Here is a 23,388-nt window from a genome sequence, read left to right as displayed (position 1 = left end):
TATGGTTTATGCTACCGCCAGCTTTAGCATGTAGTGTGGGTCATGGTCTAGAGGTTAAGACAGATACCTACTATACACTAGGTCCTTGGTTCAAATCCCAGCTATGGTATATAAGCATGCTGTTCAAAAAGTACAAATCCTTAATCATGCTACTTTTTCTATCGAATTGATCATAATGGAAGTATGGTTTATGCTACCGCCAGCTTTAGCATGTAGTGTGGGTCATGGTCTAGAGGTTAAGACAGATACCTACTATACACTAGGTCCTTGGTTCAAATCCCAGCTATGGTATATAAGCATGCTTTTCAAAAAGTACAAATCCTTAATCATGCTACTTTTTCTATCGAATTGATCATAATGGAAGTATGGTTTATGCTACCGCCAGCTTTAGCATGTAGTGTGGGTCATGGTCTAGAGGTTAAGACAGATACCTACTATACACTAGGTCCTTGGTTCAAATCCCAGCTATGGTATATAAGCATGCTTTTCAAAAAGTACAAATCCTTAATCATGCTACTTTTTCTATCGAATTGATCATAATGGAAGTATGGTTTATGCTACCGCCAGCTTTAGCATGTAGTGTGGGTCATGGTCTAGAGGTTAAGACAGATACCTACTATACACTAGGTCCTTGGTTCAAATCCCAGCTATGGTATATAAGCATGCTTTTCAAAAAGTACAAATCCTTAATCATGCTACTTTTTCTATCGAATTGATCATAATGGAAGTATGGTTTATGCTACCGCCAGCTTTAGCATGTAGTGTGGGTCATGGTCTAGAGGTTAAGACAGATACCTACTATACACTAGGTCCTTGGTTCAAATCCCAGCTATGGTATATAAGCATGCTTTTCAAAAAGTACAAATCCTTAATCATGCTACTTTTTCTATCGAATTGATCATAATGGAAGTATGGTTTATGCTACCGCCAGCTTTAGCATGTAGTGTGGGTCATGGTCTAGAGGTTAAGACAGATACCTACTATACACTAGGTCCTTGGTTCAAATCCCAGCTATGGTATATAAGCATGCTTTTCAAAAAGTACAAATCCTTAATCATGCTACTTTTTCTATCGAATTGATCATAATGGAAGTATGGTTTATGCTACCGCCAGCTTTAGCATGTAGTGTGGGTCATGGTCTAGAGGTTAAGACAGATACCTACTATACACTAGGTCCTTGGTTCAAATCCCAGCTATGGTATATAAGCATGCTTTTCAAAAAGTACAAATCCTTAATCATGCTACTTTTTCTATCGAATTGATCATAATGGAAGTATGGTTTATGCTACCGCCAGCTTTAGCATGTAGTGTGGGTCATGGTCTAGAGGTTAAGACAGATACCTACTATACACTAGGTCCTTGGTTCAAATCCCAGCTATGGTATAAAAGCATGCTTTTCAAAAAGTACAAATCCTTAATCATGCTAATTTTTCTATCGAATTGATCATAATGGAAGTATGGTTTATGCTACCGCCAGCTTTAGCATGTAGTGTGGGTCATGGTCTAGAGGTTAAGACAGATACCTACTATACACTAGGTCCTTGGTTCAAATCCCAGCTATGGTATATAAGCATGCTTTTCAAAAAGTACAAATCCTTAATCATGCTACTTTTTCTATCGAATTGATCATAATGGAAGTATGGTTTATGCTACCGCCAGTTTTAGCATGTAGTGTGGGTCATGGTCTAGAGGTTAAGACAGATACCTACTATACACTAGGTCCTTGGTTCAAATCCCAGCTATGGTATATAAGCATGCTTTTCAAAAAGTACAAATCCTTAATCATGCTACTTTTTCTATCGAATTGATCATAATGGAAGTATGGTTTATGCTACCGCCAGCTTTAGCATGTAGTGTGGGTCATGGTCTAGAGGTTAAGACAGATACCTACTATACACTAGGTCCTTGGTTCAAATCCCAGCTATGGTATATAAGCATGCTTTTCAAAAAGTACAAATCCTTAATCATGCTACTTTTTCTATCGAATTGATCGTAATGGAAGTATGGTTTATGCTACCGCCAGCTTTAGCATGTAGTGTGGGTCATGGTCTAGAGGTTAAGACAGATACCTACTATACACTAGGTCCTTGGTTCAAATCCCAGCTATGGTATAAAAGCATGCTTTTCAAAAAGTACAAATCTTTAATCATGCTACTTTTTCTATCGAATTGATCATAATGGAAGTATGGTTTATGCTACCGCCAGCTTTAGCATGTAGTGTGGGTCATGGTCTAGAGGTTAAGACAGATACCTACTATACACTAGGTCCTTGGTTCAAATCCCAGCTATGGTATATAAGCATGCTTTTCAAAAAGTACAAATCCTTAATCATGCTACTTTTTCTATCGAATTGATCATAATGGAAGTATGGTTTATGCTACCGCCAGTTTTAGCATGTAGTGTGGGTCATGGTCTAGAGGTTAAGACAGATACCTACTATACACTAGGTCCTTGGTTCAAATCCCAGCTATGGTATATAAGCATGCTTTTCAAAAAGTAAAAAACCTTAATCATGCTACTTTTTCTATCGAATTGATCATAATGGAAGTATGGTTTATGCTACCGCCAGCTTTAGCATGTAGTGTGGGTCATGGTCTAGAGGTTAAGACAGATACCTACTATACACTAGGTCCTTGGTTCAAATCCCAGCTATGGTATATAAGCATGCTTTTCAAAAAGTACAAATCCTTAATCATGCTACTTTTTCTATCGAATTGATCATAATGGAAGTATGGTTTATGCTACCGCCAGCTTTAGCATGTAGTGTGGGTCATGGTCTAGAGGTTAAGACAGATACCTACTATACACTAGGTCCTTGGTTCAAATCCCAGCTATGGTATATAAGCATGCTTTTCAAAAAGTACAAATCCTTAATCATGCTACTTTTTCTATCGAATTGATCATAATGGAAGTATGGTTTATGCTACCGCCAGCTTTAGCATGTAGTGTGGGTCATGGTCTAGAGGTTAAGACAGATACCTACTATACACTAGGTCCTTGGTTCAAATCCCAGCTATGGTATATAAGCATGCTGTTCAAAAAGTACAAATCCTTAATCATGCTACTTTTTCTATCGAATTGATCATAATGGAAGTATGGTTTATGCTACCGCCAGCTTTAGCATGTAGTGTGGGTCATGGTCTAGAGGTTAAGACAGATACCTACTATACACTAGGTCCTTGGTTCAAATCCCAGCTATGGTATATAAGCATGCTTTTCAAAAAGTACAAATCCTTAATCATGCTACTTTTTCTATCGAATTGATCATAATGGAAGTATGGTTTATGCTACCGCCAGCTTTAGCATGTAGTATGGGTCATGGTCTAGAGGTTAAGACAGATACCTACTATACACTAGGTCCTTGGTTCAAATCCCAGCTATGGTATATAAGCATGCTTTTCAAAAAGTACAAATCCTTAATCATGCTACTTTTTCTATCGAATTGATCATAATGGAAGTATGGTTTATGCTACCGCCAGCTTTAGCATGTAGTGTGGGTCATGGTCTAGAGGTTAAGACAGATACCTACTATACACTAGGTCCTTGGTTCAAATCCCAGCTATGGTATATAAGCATGCTTTTCAAAAAGTACAAATCCTTAATCATGCTACTTTTTCTATCGAATTGATCATAATGGAAGTATGGTTTATGCTACCGCCAGCTTTAGCATGTACTGTGGGTCATGGTCTAGAGGTTAAGACAGATACCTACTATACACTAGGTCCTTGGTTCAAATCCCAGCTATGGTATATAAGCATGCTTTTCAAAAAGTACAAATCCTTAATCATGCTACTTTTTCTATCGAATTGATCATAATGGAAGTATGGTTTATGCTACCGCCAGCTTTAGCATGTAGTGTGGGTCATGGTCTAGAGGTTAAGACAGATACCTACTATACACTAGGTCCTTGGTTCAAATCCCAGCTATGGTATATAAGCATGCTTTTCAAAAAGTACAAATCCTTAATCATGCTACTTTTTCTATCGAATTGATCATAATGGAAGTATGGTTTATGCTACCGCCAGCTTTAGCATGTAGTGTGGGTCATGGTCTAGAGGTTAAGACAGATACCTACTATACACTAGGTCCTTGGTTCAAAACCCAGCTATGGTATATAAGCATGCTTTTCAAAAAGTACAAATCCTTAATCATGCTACTTTTTCTATCGAATTGATCATAATGGAAGTATGGTTTATGCTACCGCCAGCTTTAGCATGTAGTGTGGGTCATGGTCTAGAGGTTAAGACAGATACCTACTATACACTAGGTCCTTGGTTCAAATCCCAGCTATGGTATATAAGCATGCTTTTCAAAAAGTACAAATCCTTAATCATGCTACTTTTTCTATCGAATTGATCATAATGGAAGTATGGTTTATGCTACCGCCAGCTTTAGCATGTAGTGTGGGTCATGGTCTAGAGGTTAAGACAGATACCTACTATACACTAGGTCCTTGGTTCAAATCCCAGCTATGGTATATAAGCATGCTTTTCAAAAAGTACAAATCCTTAATCATGCTACTTTTTCTATCGAATTGATCATAATGGAAGTATGGTTTATGCTACCGCCAGCTTTAGCATGTAGTGTGGGTCATGGTCTAGAGGTTAAGACAGATACCTACTACACACTAGGTTCTGGGTTCAAATCCCAGCTATGGTATACAAGCTGTTTTGAAAATCTGCAATTCCCTACTGCATGATATAGAGAGAGAGAGAGAGAATTTTTCCGGCGGAATTCCGACTTAAACGGAATTACGGTAACGGAATTTCTATATGACGGAATGCGGAATTGTGCCGGAAACGGAAATGGGCTATTCCGACCATGCCTACATGTCACTTCGGGTATCCTTTAAAGCTATAGTGGCCAAAAACTGAGAAATAATGTTTTTTTTCCATTTTTTCCTTAATATTCCTGTTAAAATGCATTTAGAAAAAAAATAATTCTTAGCAAAATGTACCACCCAAAAAAAGCCTAATTGGTGGCGGAAAAAACAAGATATAGATCAATTAATTGTGATAAGTAGCGATAAAGTTATTGGCGAATGAATGGGACGTGAAAATTGCTCGGGTGCATAAGGTGAAAATCAACTGAAGGCTGAAGTGGTTAAGCTAACATCTGAAAATATGCCTGAAGAAGGGGGCAAGATCCCTGAAAGCTTGCATCATTTTACTTTATCAGCTAGCCATTAAAAGGTTTTACTTTTACAAAACTTTCTTTGTTTCTACCCACAAAAATTATCCAATTTTTGCAAAGAGGAGAATTTTAACAAAAATCTATGGGCATGAGAAAACTCATTTTCAAGAGATAATATGATCCATAATGAAACTGTAACGATTGCGGAATAATCTCCATTATCAGGGCGTGCGCTGACATGGCGAAAATCCTCCACAAGCGTATGAAGGGGGGAACCCAGCTTTGGTGCAAGCACCAGTAGAGGGCAATTCCCACCGGCAGATGGCGCTGTGGAGTGCAGACAAGTACAACCGCTGCACGGCCACAGATGCCAGATGGGGATTGTACAGATCAAGACAATGCGGGGCTGAACAGCCCTTAAAGAGAAAGAGCACAGGTACAGGATGAATGTGTGTTCACCAATCCAGTCGCGACCCAGCGACGGTGAACACACATCAGCAGAAACAAAAGTAGGAACGCAATCGCGAGAGAGGCGATTGCCAGAGGTGACACAAGGCTTAAGCAAGACAGGGCACGAGAGTAGCAAAGGCACAGCAAATCATACAATGAGAAGATAAGGAAAATAACAAACGCTAACTAAATGCGAACACCGCACTCATTCGCAACAGCGAACGCGTTTACAGCGCGGTCTCCGCGTGTTAAGCACAACAGAGACAAGCACGCCTAACTAGCCTCCGCCACCCAAACACGAAACAGAGAACGCGAGAGCTTGCTTAACGGTTACCTCACCGAGGCTACAGCAAGCGTTCGTATCAGACAAGACAGACAAACGGGAAACAGGAATAAGCTAGGAATGATCCACTGCTCTTACCGCCAGAGCGAGTGCGATCCAGGTACAGAAACAGAATTGCAGATCAGAAGGATCCACAGCCGCTACCGCTAGGGGCTAGTGCGATCCAAGCAAGACAGGCAGATGAGATAGCTGGTAGCAACCGCTGCTCCAGCTATACTCCAGGAAAACAGAACCGAAGCATCCACAGCACTAGCGCAAGGCTAGTGCGATCCAGGCAAGACAGATCAGAAGGATCCACAGCACTACCGCTAGAGGCTAGTGCTATCCAGGAAAACAGAACAGAAGGATCCACAGCCGCTACCGCTAGGGGCTAGTGCGATCCAAGCAAGACAGGCAGATGAGATAGCTGGTAGCAACCGCTGCTCCAGCTATACTCCAGGAAAACAGAACCGAAGCATCCACAGCACTAGCGCAAGACTAGTGCGATCCAAGCAAGACAGATCAGAAGGATCCACTGCCACTACCGCTAGAGGCTAGTGTGATCCAAGCAAGACAGATCAGAAGGGGCTACCGGTAGCAACCGCTGCCCCGGTTAGCACCCAGACAAACAGAACGATTTCCTGTCGACCACCGCTGGGACAGGACAATCGCAACAGACAGACAAAACAGATATGCAATCTAACTGCACTAGGAAACTGCCTAGTACAGTTCCAAGAATTACCCTAAGGTAAACTTTAACAGATCAACAATGGCTGACACTCCAGGAGTGTTTCAAACAAACCATGAAGGGGAATGACCAGCAAAGGACTCTGGGAAAGCATAGGTCTTTATACTGCCAGCCCTCAAAGGAGACAGCTGGGTAATTTGCATGTATGCAAATCCCTCAGCAAAGCAACTCTGAAAGTTGCAAGATGAAGCCAGGTCACCTTTCCAGAGACCTGCATCCCTCAGACATAAGGCATGGGCAAACAGCTGTCTGCCTGTGCAGCCAGCTGAGCGAATCCTTACAGAAACATTATAGATCAGGTGCAATTCACTGTTCCTCCTAATGCCTGGTACACATAAAGTAATTTCCCATCAGACAGACGGGACAAATTAATAATTTCCGACATGTCTGATCTGATTCCCGATCGTTTTTCTGATCAATTTTGTATAGAAGTCATCGGAAATCAATCAGAAAAACGATCAGAAATCAGATCAGACCTGTTGGAGATTATCGATTCGACCCGTCTGTCTGATGGGAAATTGCATGGTGTGTACCGGGCATACGTTTTCTCCTAGGTGATATCTTCACAGCTTTTCAATAAAATGCTACCAGCAAGCAAGAAAATACTCAGAATAGTCTTGGCAGTACTTTTCCACCTACTTTATGGTACTTTTTCAATAGCAGAGTACTAAAAAGTTATTTTAAACAGAAGATGAAAAATGATCTCCTAGGAGTAAACTTAGGAGGAAAAGTGAATTATATAAGGGGCCAGAGAGTTTATATGAAAATACTTCTCAGGCAAAAATGTAAATTTCGATGTGAAAATTACTATAAAGAAAATTTCTGCTCAATCCCAGTCCTGAATTACCTCCAAATGCGAATCCTTCAAGAAAACATCGTTAGTGCAAACAAAGAATATTCTATACGGGGCTGAAGCCCCTATTTTGATGGTTTGCGCGGCCGTAGAGGACTACAAACATCAACCTTATTATTTTTATAATGAAGTATTGACATTATATTCTTTTTGTAGGAAGCAAGCCCTTGCGCATCTCACCAGAAGGACAGGGTGTAATCTCCCACGAACGTCTCGCTCTCTCGCACCAGAAACGTCCCGTCCTTCCCGCCGGTCTCTGTGCAGTATTCGTGCAGCAGCTTCTCCGCGATCTGCCGTCCGTCGCGGCCGCCGCCCAGCTTACCGTGGAACCACTTCTCGCTAAAGTGCAGCTCATTGTTATTCAACTCCTGTGGACCAATCAGAGCAGAAGGCTGAGAATAAAAATGTCACCACTTATTGGGTAATGAAATGAACAAGTGCTGGATAATATACGCCTTCTGGAGGCTCTAAACCTGAGTTACAGACCTCACCCCATATTCCATTCACCTTTCCTCCTAAGTTTTTCCCTGCCTGGGTGATATTTTCCCAACTTGTAAATAAAATACCCTTTAAACCACCAGCAAGCAAATAAATACTCAAAATACTTTTGACAGTACTTTTTCATCTACTTTTTGGTACTTTTACCATTGTAAAGTGCTAAAAAGGTATTTTAAATTGAAGATGAATAATTATCTCCTAGGAGAAAACTCAGGAGAAAAAGAGAATTGCATATAGGCCCCTTTTCTCCCAGGAGATAATTTTTCATCTGCTCTTTAAAATAACTTTTCAGCACTTTCCAATTGGAAAAGTACCAAAAAGTAGGTGAGAAAGTACTGTCAAAATGATTCTGAGTATTTTCTTGCTTGCTGGTGGTTTAAAAGACATTTTATTGGAAAGTTGTGAAAATATCACCTTGGAGAAAACTTAGGGGAAAAAGTGAATTGCATACGGGCCCTTATCAATAAAGTGCCTTTTTATCCACCAGCAAGCAAGAGAATACTCTTTTCTTTCTTTTACATTTCGGCACTGTTTCATTTGCAGAGTAATGAAAAGTTACTTTAAACAGAAGATGAAAAATGATCTAGGATAAAAATTAAATTGAACAACGGACTTCATCTCAAAAAGTACAACTTACAGTAAAGCCCAAACATGACTCATATTTTGGTTAATCGCCTCTTTCCCCCGGTGCATACTGGAATACAAGTCAACCTTGAGTATAAGTCTACTCCAATATTCAATCCTCTTAAGCTGGAATTTTTTATTGACTCAAGTATAAGTCTACCCAGCAAAGTTAATGGCTGCACTTGGGGCTCAGGAGGGGTTAATGACAGCACAGCATACAGTATTACAGGCATTAACCCCTCCTGTCCCTCAAGTGTAGCCAATACTTCCTCCAAGCCCCCAAATGCTGCAATTATTCACCCCTCCTGTAGCCCAGTATCCCCCCCCCCCCCCCCCCCCACTCCACCGCTTTCCTTGTTAAATGTTGTGGCCGGGACTTTCACACCTGTGATTTCTTGGCATTTCCTTTCCTCAAAGTATCACTTACCACTCAGTACATTGCTGTAAATGGGAATGTCACTGTTAGTGCACACATTGCTCAGTGTGCTCAGTGTTGCCTGTGACTCGTGTATAAGTCGACCCCTATACTTTTATGAAGTGAAACAGACCTACATTTCTAGACTTATACTCGAGTATATAAAGTAGGTCTGTAAAGCTGCATCTGAATTATCCACAAATCTGCTGTAACTAGGATCTTTGGCTACAATGCCACACCACAATCGGTGAAAACCTTATACATTATATCACCAATAACATCTCATATCAACTGTAAAGCGTGGTGGAGGAGGGATGATCTTGTTTTGACCTTGCAGCCACTGACTTGACCACAAACTGACCAGTATGCCAAAATATTAAACACGGGTTGGAAGGCGTACAAGAGGAATCTGCGCAGGAGACTTGACCGCAGGATACAGCCTGTATGGCTTATCCTGCTCTTGAACAAATTCCCATTGATGTTAAATACTATTCCCCCTCCAGGCCGCCATGGATAGTAGGGAATGAAATAATTCAGCTTCCAGCAATTCCTGGAGGCCGAATTATTGTGTTTTATAAGTAACTTCAGCTCTGTCTTCTGATGGCGCTGAAGTTACTCCCTGCTGCGCCCAAGTCTCCTGCGCTGGGATGAAAGTGTTCGGCTGGGAGAGTCCACACTGATCCTATCACTCAGTGCAGGAAATCATTACTCATGCAGGGAGAGGAAACACCTGGGCTGTCACTGCCGAACAGATGACTAATGAGATGCTAATTATTTCACCTTGCATGCAGAAGGTATGGAATTAGGCCAATCACATGAACTTCCTGTTGATTATGGCTGGCCCTGCATACAATTTGCATTAAAGCGGACCTGAACTCAGACCTTCCTCTCTGCTCTAAAAGATACGCAACAGCATAATAGCCTTTACAGAAAAACATTCGTTACAGCTGATACAAATCCTGCAATAAATCTGCAGTGTGTCTACTTCCTGCTTTCATGGAAGCAGACATACTGTTACCTGCCTGTGCTTTCAGCGATTGTTTCCAGCAGGACGGAACAGCTGAGACCTATCGGCTGCTCCAATCTTTTCCCGACAAATCTTGATAAATTGGGCCAATCAAATGCACTGTTTCACTATTTTTATTGCCCAATTCCAAGCCCCATATCATTCTCATGTCATCTGAATGCAAGCTGGAATGATCTCATCGACCATCTACGGCGACTTCCTATAAGCCCCACCCTCACCTCCTTAGGCTCCGCCTCCTCCTCATCCTCATTGGATTGGTACCGCGACGTCTCCTCCGAGTAGTAGATCTTGTTGCTGGTGAGGACGAAATAGTGCGGACTCCACGTCTGTGTTCATAAGCATACAGAGAAGAATTTTCAGCTACACGTTATATGTTTACATTTCACACAAAGGATGCTGCAGAAAAACTCTACACCTAAAACTATTTACAATGCAAACACATTTTGTTTTTGGAATACTAAAAAAAGCAGCCTGCTGCTCCCTGTCAGTAACCTCTCCCCTGCTGTCCACCTATCACTGTCCCTGAAGGTAACTCCGCCCCTCCTGATTCCCTGCAGTCCACCTATCACTGTCCCTGACAGTAACCCCTCCCCTGCTATCTCCTTGAAGTCCACCAATCACTGTCCCTGTCAGTAACCCCTCCCCCCTTGATCTCTGCAGTCCACCAATCACTGTCCCTGAAAGTAACCCCTCCTCTCCTGTGTCCCTGCAGTCCACCTATCACTGCCCCTGTCAGTAACCCCTCCCCTCCTGTCTCCCTGCAATCCACCTAACACTGTGTCTGATAGTAACCCCTCCCCTCCTGTGTCCCTGCAGTTCACCTATCACTGTCCCTGACAGCAACCCCTCCCCTCCTGTCTCCCTGCAGTCCACCTATCACTGTCCCTGACAGTAACCCCTCCCCTCCTGTCTCCCTGCAGTCCACCAATCACTGTCCCTGACAGTAACCCCTCCCCTCCTGTCTCCCTGCAGTCCACCTATCACTGTCCCTGTCAGTAACCCCTGACACATATACCTACATGGTCTATGGGGTCCTCCAGGTAGAGCATGCCGTTCTTGATGGAGTTACTGATGTCATTCTCAGAATAGCTGGCTGTAGACACCTCCTCATACAGGTTCCCCTCCACTAGCTTCTTGTGCTGTGGAAAGGCATAAGACTCATCAGATATCATATAAAGGGGAACTCCACCCAGAATACACTCATACTGTAATGTGCAGACAGTAATGAGAGCAGCAGTATGAGAGGGTGGCCAGTAGGGTGCAGCGCTCTGAAGCCCCCTCTCAATACTGCTGCCCAGGCTTCCATTATTCAAATACATACACATGTCTGGATCTTGATGCCATGGATGGGCGCCCACCACTTGTAATGTCTAGAGATGCGCTGCATTGAGCATCACTTAAACTTGCAATAATGCGTGAATACCGTGATCATGCCCTTACTCTGCCAGCTATCTTACTGGAGGAGAGAGCACAGCGATGACTCATCAGTGCGCTGCTGATCTGTACAGTCCAATCAGCATATTCTGACTCCTTTGTTGGAGGACACAAGAGAAAAGTGAGGTCACCCACCACGGATCGTATCACACAGTGTGGCTAGCTCTACCTTAATCAGGATCTTCTTCTTCAGCTGGTTGGGGGAGGGTAGCTCATCGGCATTGATGTCCACGGGTTTAATGAGCAGCATTTCTCCGAAGACTTTCTTGAAGTAATAGGCCATGTTCCGCTGCTGCATGACGCTGCAGTGGTCTTCTATGGACAGGATGACGGGGTACCTGGAGGCGGAGACAGCGTGAAAAAGGGGCGGCTACGTTACTTTACGATAGACGCTCACATTCGGTGGACAGACCACAAAATCAACTGTGTTATTGGGACCCCCAAACCCTCTCTGCCCCTCTGTGGATGTGGCTAAAAACCCTCATACAGCATACAGTGCGGGGCTGTTTTCCCCAGATTACCTGTCCTGTCACCCCCCCTTCCTTGGGTGACCCCCTCTTCCATAAACAGCAGCAACCCTCTACCATGTGCAGCCCCAGATCTCCTCAATATACAGCTACGTCTATCCCTCAAGCCCACTGCCCGGGTGTCACTCTGGACAGCGCTCTCCTTCACCCACCACATCCAGAGCATGTCCAGGTCCTGCCAATTCCATCTCAGCAACAGCGCCAAAATCCGCCCCTACATAACCCCGACACCGCCAGTCTCCTGCTCCATGCTCTGAAAGTGTTACTTTCGGGCATAAAATCAAAAATCAATTCTCTATTTTTATCTGGTAAACAAGTAATAACGATGCTAACCAGGTAACCCAAAAGTTAAAATCACTATTACTTTTCGTGTTGATAAATGATCATTCCCCAGTTTACCTGACTCTTATTTGGTACACACAAAATTTGGTACACAAACAGGAAGTTTTAGGGCATGCTGGGTTGTCTTTTTTTGCTTCTCAACTCCCCCCTCAGGCTTAACTAACGCAGCCTGATTGGCTGAAGCCTCTTTCCCTCCTGTTTTCCCCTCCCACACCTCTGTTCCTCTCAGATTGGCCAATATTCCTCATGCTGAGACAATGCACTTTCTATAGTGGAGGGCGGGCAATGCATACAAAATCAGGAAGAGGAGAGTAAGGGAGGAAATGACATCAGGATTAGCTTAAAATAGCCACAGTTAAAATGGGAAATGCTAAGAAGGATTTTTTTACTGTAGAAAAATCACTAAAATCAAAATATGGCCAGTGCAATACATGTTATGTAAGTAGAGCAAGAATTTATCTACCTATATATGTGTTATGTGTTTTTTTTCTGAGATAGCATGGTTGACAAGGACAGCTCCTCTTTAACATCTCCTGTCTGGACCACTGCAATGCCCTCCTTTCTGGACTCCGCCCCCTGCAATCTGTTATGAATGCAGCTGCCAGGCTCATTCGCTTCTCCTGCTGCTCCTCTTCAGCTGCCCCTCTTCTCTCGTCCCTTCACTGGCTCCCAGTCCCCCTCAGAATTACATTTATACTGCAGTATCTGGCATAGAAATCCCTCCACCATACCTCCACTTCATACATCTCGGCTCTCTCCCAGAGATACTCCCAAACCCGCTCATTCCACTCCTCCAACACTCTGGATGTCCTCCTCTCCTATCACCTGCTAACTCAGGAGACTCCAGGACTTCTCCAGAGCAGCTCCTACTCTATGGAACTCCCTCCCTCACCCATCAGGCTCCCCATCCCTCAACTCATCCAAGCGTGCCTTAAAGACCCATCTGTACGCCACTGCTCACCCATCTTTATAGCTCTATCCACCTCCTTTGGACCTAAATGCCTTCTTTATGCGTCCCTTTCCGCCACCCATTAGTGTGCTCTTCTCCGCCACCATATGGACTCAGTGACTGGTCTGCTATATTTATCCCTACATTGCAATCTGCACACCATTGTTTATTGTTACGTCACTATTCTGTGTGACATTGTGTAACGCTGTAATGTCTCTGTGTGTGACATTGTGTAACGCTGTAATGTCTCTGTGTGTGACATTGTGTAACGCTGTAATGTCTCTGTGTGTGACATTGTGTAACGCTGTAATGTCTCTGTGTGTGACATTGTGTAACGCTGTAATGTCTCTGTGTGTGACATTGTGTAACGCTGTAATGTCTCTGTGTGTGACATTGTGTAACGCTGTAATGTCTCTGTGTGTGACATTGTGTAACGTTGTAATGTCTCTGTGTGTGACATTGTGTAACGCTGTAATGTCTCTGTGTGTGACATTGTGTAACGCTGTAATGTCTCTGTGTGTGACATTGTGTAACGCTGTAATGTCTCTGTGTGTGACATTGTGTAACGCTGTAATGTCTCTGTGTGTGACATTGTGTAACGCTGTAATGTCTCTGTGTGTGACATTGTGTAACTCTGTAATGTCTCTGTGTGTGACATTGTGTAACGCTGTAATGTCTCTGTGTGTGACATTGTGTAACGCTGTAATGTCTCTGTGTGTGACATTGTGTAACGCTGTAATGTCTCTGTGTGTGACATTGTGTAATGTTGTAATGTCTGTATGTGACATTGTGTAACGCTGTAATGTCTCTGTGTGTGACATTGTGTAACTCTGTAATGTCTCTGTGTGTGACATTGTGTAACTCTGTAATGTCTCTGTGTGTGACATTGTGTAACTCTGTAATGTCTCTGTGTGTGACATTTTGTAACGCTGTAATGTCTCTGTGTGTGACATTGTGTAACGCTGTAATGTCTCTGTGTGTGACATTGTGTAACTCTGTAATGTCTCTGTGTGTGACATTGTGTAACGCTATAATGTCTCTGTGTGTGACATTGTGTAACGCTGTAATGTCTCTGTGTGTGACATTGTGTAACTCTGTAATGTCTCTGTGTGTGACATTGTGTAACGCTGTAATGTCTCTGTGTGTGACATTGTGTAACGCTGTAATGTCTCTGTGTGTGACATTGTGTAACGCTGTAATGTCTCTGTGTGTGACATTGTGTAACGCTGTAATGTCTCTGTGTGTGACATTGTGTAACGCTGTAATGTCTCTGTGTGTGACATTGTGTAACGCTGTAATGTCTCTGTGTGTGACATTGTGTAACGCTGTAATGTCTGTGTGTGACATTGTGTAACGCTGTAATGTCTCTGTGTGTGACATTGTGTAACGCTGTAATGTCTCTGTGTGTGACATTGTGTAACGCTGTAATGTCTCTGTGTGTGACATTGTGTAACGTTGTAATGTCTCTGTGTGTGACATTGTGTAACGCTGTAATGTCTCTGTGTGTGACATTGTGTAACGCTGTAATGTCTCTGTGTGTGACATTGTGTAACGCTGTAATGTCTCTGTGTGTGACATTGTGTAACGCTGTAATGTCTCTGTTTGTGACATTGTGTAACGCTGTAATGTCTCTGTGTGTGACATTGTGTAATGTTGTAATGTCTCTGTGTGTGACATTGTGTAACTCTGTAATGTCTCTGTGTGTGACATTGTGTAACGCTGTAATGTCTCTGTGTGTGACATTGTGTAACGCTGTAATGTCTCTGTGTGTGACATTGTGTAACTCTGTAATGTCTCTGTGTGTGACATTGTGTAACTCTGTAATGTCTCTGTGTGTGACATTGTGTAACTCTGTAATGTCTCTGTGTGTGACATTGTGTAACTCTGTAATGTCTCTGTGTGTGACATTGTGTAACTCTGTAATGTCTCTGTGTGTGACATTGTGTAACTCTGTAATGTCTCTGTGTGTGACATTGTGTAACGCTGTAATGTCTCTGTGTGTGACATTGTGTAACGCTGTAATGTCTCTGTGTGTGACATTGTGTAACTCTGTAATGTCTCTGTGTGTGACATTGTGTAACGCTGTAATGTCTCTGTGTACCGTTGTGTAACGCTGTAATGTCTCTGTGTGTGACATTGTGTAACGCTGTAATGTCTGTGTGTGTGACATTGTGTAACTCTGTAATGTCTCTGTGTGTGACATTGTGAAACGCTGTAATGTCTCTGTGTGTGACATTGTGTAACTCTGTAATGTCTCTGTGTGTGACATTGTGAAACGCTGTAATGTCTCTGTGTGTGACATTGTGTAACGCTGTAATGTCTCTGTGTGTGACATTGTGTAACGCTGTAATGTCTCTGTGTGTGACATTGTGTAACTCTGTAATGTCTCTGTGTGTGACATTGTGTAACGCTGTAATGTCTCTGTGTGTGACATTGTGTAACGCTGTAATGTCTCTGTGTGTGACATTGTGTAACTCTGTAATGTCTCTGTGTGTGACATTGTGTAACGCTGTAATGTCTCTGTGTGTAAAATTGTGTAACTCTGTAATGTATCTGTGTGTGACATTGTGTAACGCTGTAATGACTGTGTGTGTAACATTGAGTAACGCTGTAATGTCTCTGTGTGTGACATTGTGTAATGTTGTAATGTCTCTGTGTGTGACATTGTGTAACTCTGTAATGTCTCTGTGTGTGACATTGTGTAATGTTGTAATGTCTCTGTGTGTGACACTGTGTAACGCTGTAATGTCTCTGTGTGTGACATTGTGTAACTCTGTAATGTCTCTGTGTGTGACATTGTGTAACGCTGTAATGTCTCTGTGTGTGACATTGTGTAACGCTGTAATGTCTCTGTGTATGACATTGTGTAACGCTGTAATGTCTCTGTGTGTGACATTGTGTAACGCTGTAATGTCTCTGTGTGTGACATTGTGAAACGCTGTAATGTCTCTGTGTGTGACATTGTGTAACGCTGTAATGTCTCTGTGTGTGACATTGTGTAACGCTGTAATGTCTCTGTGTGTGACATTGTGTAACTCTGTAATGTCTCTGTGTGTGACATTGTGTAACGCTGTAATGTCTCTGTGTGTGACATTGTGTAACGCTGTAATGTCTCTGTGTGTGACATTGTGTAACTCTGTAATGTCTCTGTGTGTGACATTGTGTAACGCTGTAATGTCTCTGTGTGTAAAATTGTGTAACTCTGTAATGTATCTGTGTGTGACATTGTGTAACGCTGTAATGACTGTGTGTGTAACATTGAGTAACGCTGTAATGTCTCTGTGTGTGACATTGTGTAATGTTGTAATGTCTCTGTGTGTGACATTGTGTAACTCTGTAATGTCTCTGTGTGTGACATTGTGTAATGTTGTAATGTCTCTGTGTGTGACACTGTGTAACGCTGTAATGTCTCTGTGTGTGACATTGTGTAACTCTGTAATGTCTCTGTGTGTGACATTGTGTAACGCTGTAATGTCTCTGTGTGTGACATTGTGTAACGCTGTAATGTCTCTGTGTATGACATTGTGTAACGCTGTAATGTCTCTGTGTGTGACATTGTGTAACGCTGTAATGTCTCTGTGTGTGACATTGTGTAACGCTGTAATGTCTCTGTGTGTGACATTGTGTAACGCTGTAATGTCTCTGTGTGTGACATTGTGTAATGTTGTAATGTCTCTGTGTGTGATATTGTGTAACGCTGTAATGTCTCTGTGTGTGACATTGTGTAACGCTGTAATGTCTCTGTGTGTGACATTGTGTAACTCTGTAATGTCTCTGTGTGTGACATTGTGTAACGCTGTAATGTCTCTGTGTGTGACATTGTGTAACGCTGTAATGTCTCTGTGTATGACATTGTGTAACGCTGTAATGTCTCTGTGTGTGACATTGTGTAACGCTGTAATGTCTCTGTGTGTGACATTGTGTAACGCTGTAATGTCTCTGTGTGTGACATTGTGTAACGCTGTAATGTCTCTGTGTGTGACATTGTGTAATGTTGTAATGTCTCTGTGTGTGACATTGTGTAACGCTGTAATGTCTCTGTGTGTGACATTGTGTAACGCTGTAATGTCTCTGTGTGTGACATTGTGTAACGCTGTAATGTCTCTGTTTGTGACATTGTGTAACGCTGTAATGTCTCTGTGTGTGACATTGTGTAATGTTGTAATGTCTCTGTGTGTGACATTGTGTAACGCTGTAATGTCTCTGTGTGTGACATTGTGTAACGCTGTAATGTCTCCCCTACCTTGTGTACAGCGCTGAGTAATGATAGAACTTTATAAAAAAAAAGTTTAATAATATTAATGTGTGTCATCCCCCCTCTACCATGTGCAGCCGCAGACATATTCTACATAATGCAACACACATGTGCAGAAGAAGACCTAACTCCACACCTAGCGCACCTCTTACATGTAGTTACCCATGTGCAAACCTGCCACTTCACCACCTAACGCTTCACAACCTGCCGCTAAACAACCTGCCACTACACAACCTGCCACTACCAACCTGCCAATTCACAACCTGACACTAAACAACCTGCCAATTCACAACCTGCCACTACACAACCTGCCACTTCACAACCTGACACAGCACAACCTGACACAACACAACCTACCAGTACACAACCTGCCACTAGACAACCTGCCATGTTACAACCTGCCACTACACAACCTGACACTAAACAACCTGCCAATTCACAACCTGCCACTACACAACCTGAGACAACGCAACCTGCCACAACACAACCTGCCACAACACAACCTACCACAACACAACCTACCAGTACACAACCTACCAGTACACAACATGCCATGTCACAACCTGCCATGTCACAACCTGTCACTACCATCCTGCCACTTAATACCTGACGCAACACAACCTGACACAACACAACCTGCCACTTCACCACCTACTGCTTCACAACTGCCACTACCAACCTGACACAACACAACCTGCCACTACACAACCTGCCACATCACAACCTGCCACAACAAAATCTGCCACTTCACAGCCTGCCACTACACAACCTGCCACTTCACAGCCTGCCACTACACAACCTGCCACTACACAACCTGCCACGTCACAACCTGACACAACACAACCTGCCACTTCACAGCCTGCCACTACACAACCTGCCACTACACAACCTGCCACTACACAACCTGCCACTACACAACCTGCCACTACACAACCTGCCACTACACAACCTGCCACTACACAACCTGCCACTACACAACCTGCCACTACACAACCTGCCACGTCACAACCTGCTACTATTCAACCTGCCACTTCACAACCTGCTACTATTCAACCTGCCACTTCACAACCTGCCACTTCACAACCTGACACAAAACAACCTGACACAACACAACCTGCCACTACACAACCTGCAACTACAATCCTGCCACTTCACAGTCTGCTACTACACAACCTGGTGCTCCTTCTATGCAACAAGTTAGAATAATTTTCTGCTCATCATACCAGTCTCATAATGACATTGCACACACTTGCAGTATATTATTACTAGTAGCTGTATGTATAGAGTGCAGGCGCCTTACTCAGAGGTAACAAAGGCGTTCTCCTTGATGGTGTACAGGACGTCCAGGAACTTGATCTTGGAGGTGAGGGTGTGTCCATGGTAGATGATTGGCAGGTCGTCTGGCCCATCCCAACAATCCACTACCCAATCAGAAAAGAGAAAAATGAGTCTCAGTCAGAGCACCTGATCGGCTGCATACTTGTTCAGGGGCTATGGCTACATGTACTACAGGCAGAGGATCAGCAGGACAGCCAGGCAATATGCATTGTTTAAAAGGAAATAAATATGGCAGCCTCTATATCCCTCTCACTTCCGTTGCCCTTTAATCAGTGGTGCATCAGGGTAATAACAGTGCGGAGGAAAAACGGTGTTACAACAAGCACGCCCGATTGACGATTCAACTGATTTTAGGCTGAAATGAGAAGAATGTATTGATTGGACATGCTGGGAGACCTCGGGCCACACGTCTTGTTCCTTCAATAAATGTGCTACTCTTATGAGCCTGGGCTATTTACTTGTGCCCTGATGAATACTCTCTCTTTAGTACATGTTGATATATCTCCATGGCAACCATCCTGGTGAGACTGTTGGGACTTTTTTCTTGTGTTTCCTTATTGAATGTTACATCTCTATTCTGTGTAGCATTGTTTATCGCTGTAATATTAGTCCTCGTGTAATATAATGTCTCCCTGTCTATTGTACATGCTTTGTAATATGCAAACACTTTATAAATAAAGTCTGTTATTATTAATAACTAGCTGATTGCCCGGCGTTGCCCGTGTATGTATTTGGCTGGTGTTGGCTCCGCCTACTTTTTCTAACCCTAACACACAATTACTCACTGACCAAGGTTTGTGAGCTTTGCGGTCTTTGGTATCAATAATCTGCATTGAAATGAAACAAATCTGATTGAGTGTGTGTGGCTCCACCCCCTTTTCTGAATTTGAACCCCAGTCACCCAATAACCAACTGTACCAGGTTTGAGGCCTGTGCCATTAACAGTTCAAGAATGGTAGCAATTAAATATTCCCCTTGAAAAGCAACAGGTGAAGTTTGATTCACTTTTGTAGGCTCCACCCACTTTTCTGAATATTAATCCCAGTCACCCAGTGACCAACTGTGCAAAGTTTAAAAACCCTGCCATTAACAGAATGGCTGCAGTGTACATTTTCCCAGTGAAATTTGTATTTGTCTCCACCCATTGATGACCCGGCGTTGCCCGGGTATGTATTTGACTGGTGTTGGCTCCGCCCACTTTCTAACCCTAACACACAAACACTCAATGACCAAGTTTGTGAGCTTTGGAGTCCTTGGCATCAATAATTTGTATATTCCCATAGAAATTAAACAAATCAGATAGGCTGTTTGTGGCTCCACCCCTCTCCAGCATTTGAACCCCAGTCACCCAATGACCAACTGTAGCAGGTTTGAGGCATCTGCTATTAACAGTGTAAAAATGGCAGCAATTTAAATATTCCACTTGAAAATCAACAGGTGAATTTTGATTGGCTATTATAGGCTCCACCCACTTCCCTGAATATTAATCTCAGTCACTTAGTGACCATCTGGGCAAAGATTGGGAACCCTGAAATAAACAGTGTAAGAAGGGCTGCAGTTTACACTTTCCCAGTGAAATTTGTTTTTGGCTCCGCCCACTTTTTGTAACCTGGACACAAAGTCACTACTCAATGCCCAAGTTTGTGAGTTTTGGGGTCCTTGGCATCAATAATTTGTATTTTCCCATGAAATGAAACAAATCTGATTCACTGTTTGTGGCTCTGTCCCCTTTTCTGAATTTGAACCTCAGTGACCCAATGACCAACTATACCAGGTGTGAGGCTTGTGCCATTAACAGTGCAAGAATGGCAGCAATTTAAATATTCTCCTTGAAAAGCGACATGTGATTTTTGATTGGCATTTTTAGGCTCCACCCACTTTTCTGATTATTAATCCCAGTCACCCAGTAACCAGCTATGCTAAGTTTGAGAACCCTGCCATTAACAGTGAAGAAGGGCTGCAGTTTACAATTTACCAGAAAAATCTGTTTTTAACTCCACCCACTTTTTGTAACCTGGACACACAGTCACTACCCAATGTCCAAGTTTGTGAGCTTTTGGGTTCCTGGCATCAAAATTGTGCTAATGGAAGCAGCTTATCCAGCAAAGAAATCTGGCTGTTTTTGGCTCTGCCCCTTTACTGAATTTGAGTCGTTAAGACTGACTGTAGCAGGTTTGAGGCCTCTGCTATTAACAGTGTGAGAATGGCTGCAGTTTCAATATTCCCCTTGAAAATCAATAGGTGAATTTTGATTGGCTCTTGTAGGCTCCACCTACTTTTCCGAATATTAATCCTAGTCACCCAGAGACCAACTGTGTGAAGTTTGAGAACCCTGCCATTAACAGTGTAAGAAAAGCTGCAGTTTACATTTTCCCATGTAAAAAGTTAGTTGTTTTTGGCTCTGCCCACTATTTCTAATTTTGACATACAGTCACTTAATGACAAAGTTTATGAGCTTTGGGGTCTTTGGCATCAATAAGTTGCATTTTACCATTGAAATTAAACAAATCTGATTGGCTGTTTTTGGCCCGCTCCCTTCAGAATTTAAATTTCAGTCTCCCAGTGACTGACTGTAGCAGATGTTAGGCCTCTGCCATTAAGAGTGCATGAATGGCAGCAAAGTAAATAGTCCCCTTGAAAATCAAAAGGTGAATTTTGATTGGCTGCTGTAGGCTCCACCCACTTTTCTGAATATTAGTCACAGTCACCCAGTGGCCAACTGTGTCATGTTTGAGAACCCTGGCAATAACAGAATGGCTGAAATCAATCTAACAAATCTGATTGGCTGTTTGTGGCTCCACCCCTTTAGTGAATTTGGATCCCAGTCACCCAATGACTGACTGTACCAGGTTTGAGGCCTCTGCCACTAACAGTGTAAGAATGGTAGCAATGTGAATATTCCCATTGAAAATTAATAGGTACATTTTGATTGGCTGCTGTAGGCTCCACCCACATTTCTGAATATTCATCCCAGTCACCCAGTGGCCAATTGTGTAAAGTTTGGGAACCCTGCAATGTAAAAAATGAAGTTGTTGGCACCGGCCACTTTTTCTAACCTTGACATACAGTCACTCAATTATCAAGTTTATCAGCTTTGGGATCCTTGGTATCAATACTTTGTATATTCCCATTGAAAAATAAACAAATCTGGCTGTTTGTGGCTCCGCCCCCTTCCTGAATTTGGACCCCAGTCACCCAGTGACCAACTGTACCAGGTTTGAGGCATCTGCTTTTACCAGTATAAGAGAATGGTAGCAGATGAAATATTCCCTTTGAAAATCAAAAGGGGAATTTTTATTGGCTGTTGTAGGCTCCACCCACCTTCCAAAATCTTAATCTGTGACCCAATGACCAACTGTGCAAAGTTTGAGAACCCTGCCATTAACGATGTAAGAATGGCTGCCGTTTATATTTTCCCAGTAAAAGTTGTTTTGGCTCCGCCCACTTTTTGTAACCTTGACACACAGTCACTCAATGACCAAGTTTGTGAGCTGTCAGGTTCAAGGCATCAAAAATGTGTGAATGGAAGCAGTTTATCCACCAAGGAAATCTGATTGGCTGTATGTGGCCCCGCCCCTTTAGTGAACTTTGACCCCAGTCACCCAATGACCGACTGTAGCAAGTTTGAAGCCTCTGCCATTAAAAGTGTAAGAATAGCAGCAGTTTAAATATTCCCCTTGAAAATCAATAGGTGAATTTTGATTGGCTGTTGTAGGCTCCACCCACTTTCTTGAATCTTAATCTCATTCACCCAGTGACCAACTGTAGCAAGTTTGAGAACCCTGCGATTAACAGTCTAAGAATGGCTGCAGTTTACATTTTCCCATTTAAAATGAACGGCTGAAATTTGATTGGCTGTTTTATGCTCCGCCCACTTTTCCTGGATTTGTAACCTCGGTCACCAAGTGACCAACTGTGCAAAGTGTGGGGACTCTGGCTTGATTACTGTGAGAATGGCAGCCTTTTACATTTTTCCTTTGACTTGAATGGGTGGAATCTGATTTGCTGTTTGTAGCTCCGCCCAGGTGTGCAGGGGGGCCGCGAGACCCCCAGAACATATCATCCCAGGTAGTAAGGGATCTGTGTACCAAGTTTCGTTCAAATCGGTCAAGCCGTTTTCGCGTGATCGCGGCACATACACACACACACACACACACAACACACACACACACACACACACACACACACACACACACACACACACACACACACACACACACACACACACACACACACACACACACACACACACACACACACACACACACACACACACACACACACACACACACACACACACACACACACACACACACACACACACACACACACACACACACACACACGATTTTATATATATATATAGATAATAATAATGATGTCACTACACGGGAGACAGGCTTTAAAGGAAAACTATAGCAAAAAAAAAATTATAATAATAATCATAATAATAATACATGTCAACACATACAT

The 23,388-nt window shown here is 42.9% G+C and overlaps 1 protein-coding gene across 2 annotated transcripts in view; it reads right to left on the bottom strand.

Moving 5' to 3' along the window:
* Window positions 1–23,388, bottom strand: part of LOC137519253 (1-phosphatidylinositol 4,5-bisphosphate phosphodiesterase gamma-1-like) — a 175,666-nt gene that overhangs the window by 55,030 nt on the left and 97,248 nt on the right. For both annotated transcript variants that reach the window (XM_068238128.1, XM_068238127.1), the window contains exons 12-16: window positions 18,878–18,998; window positions 11,674–11,842; window positions 11,090–11,209; window positions 10,289–10,396; window positions 7,687–7,874 (exon numbers count right to left, since the gene is read on the bottom strand). In XM_068238128.1, the coding sequence (XP_068094229.1) occupies window positions 7,687–7,874; window positions 10,289–10,396; window positions 11,090–11,209; window positions 11,674–11,842; window positions 18,878–18,998 (706 nt within the window). The remainder of the gene's footprint in view (window positions 1–7,686; window positions 7,875–10,288; window positions 10,397–11,089; window positions 11,210–11,673; window positions 11,843–18,877; window positions 18,999–23,388) is intronic.

Source organism: Hyperolius riggenbachi, chromosome 5 (genome assembly GCF_040937935.1).
Source record: "Hyperolius riggenbachi isolate aHypRig1 chromosome 5, aHypRig1.pri, whole genome shotgun sequence".
Classification (NCBI taxonomy): Eukaryota; Metazoa; Chordata; class Amphibia; order Anura; family Hyperoliidae; genus Hyperolius; species Hyperolius riggenbachi.
Note: the sequence above shows the minus strand (reverse complement) of the source record. Positions and strands in the feature narration are given on the sequence as shown.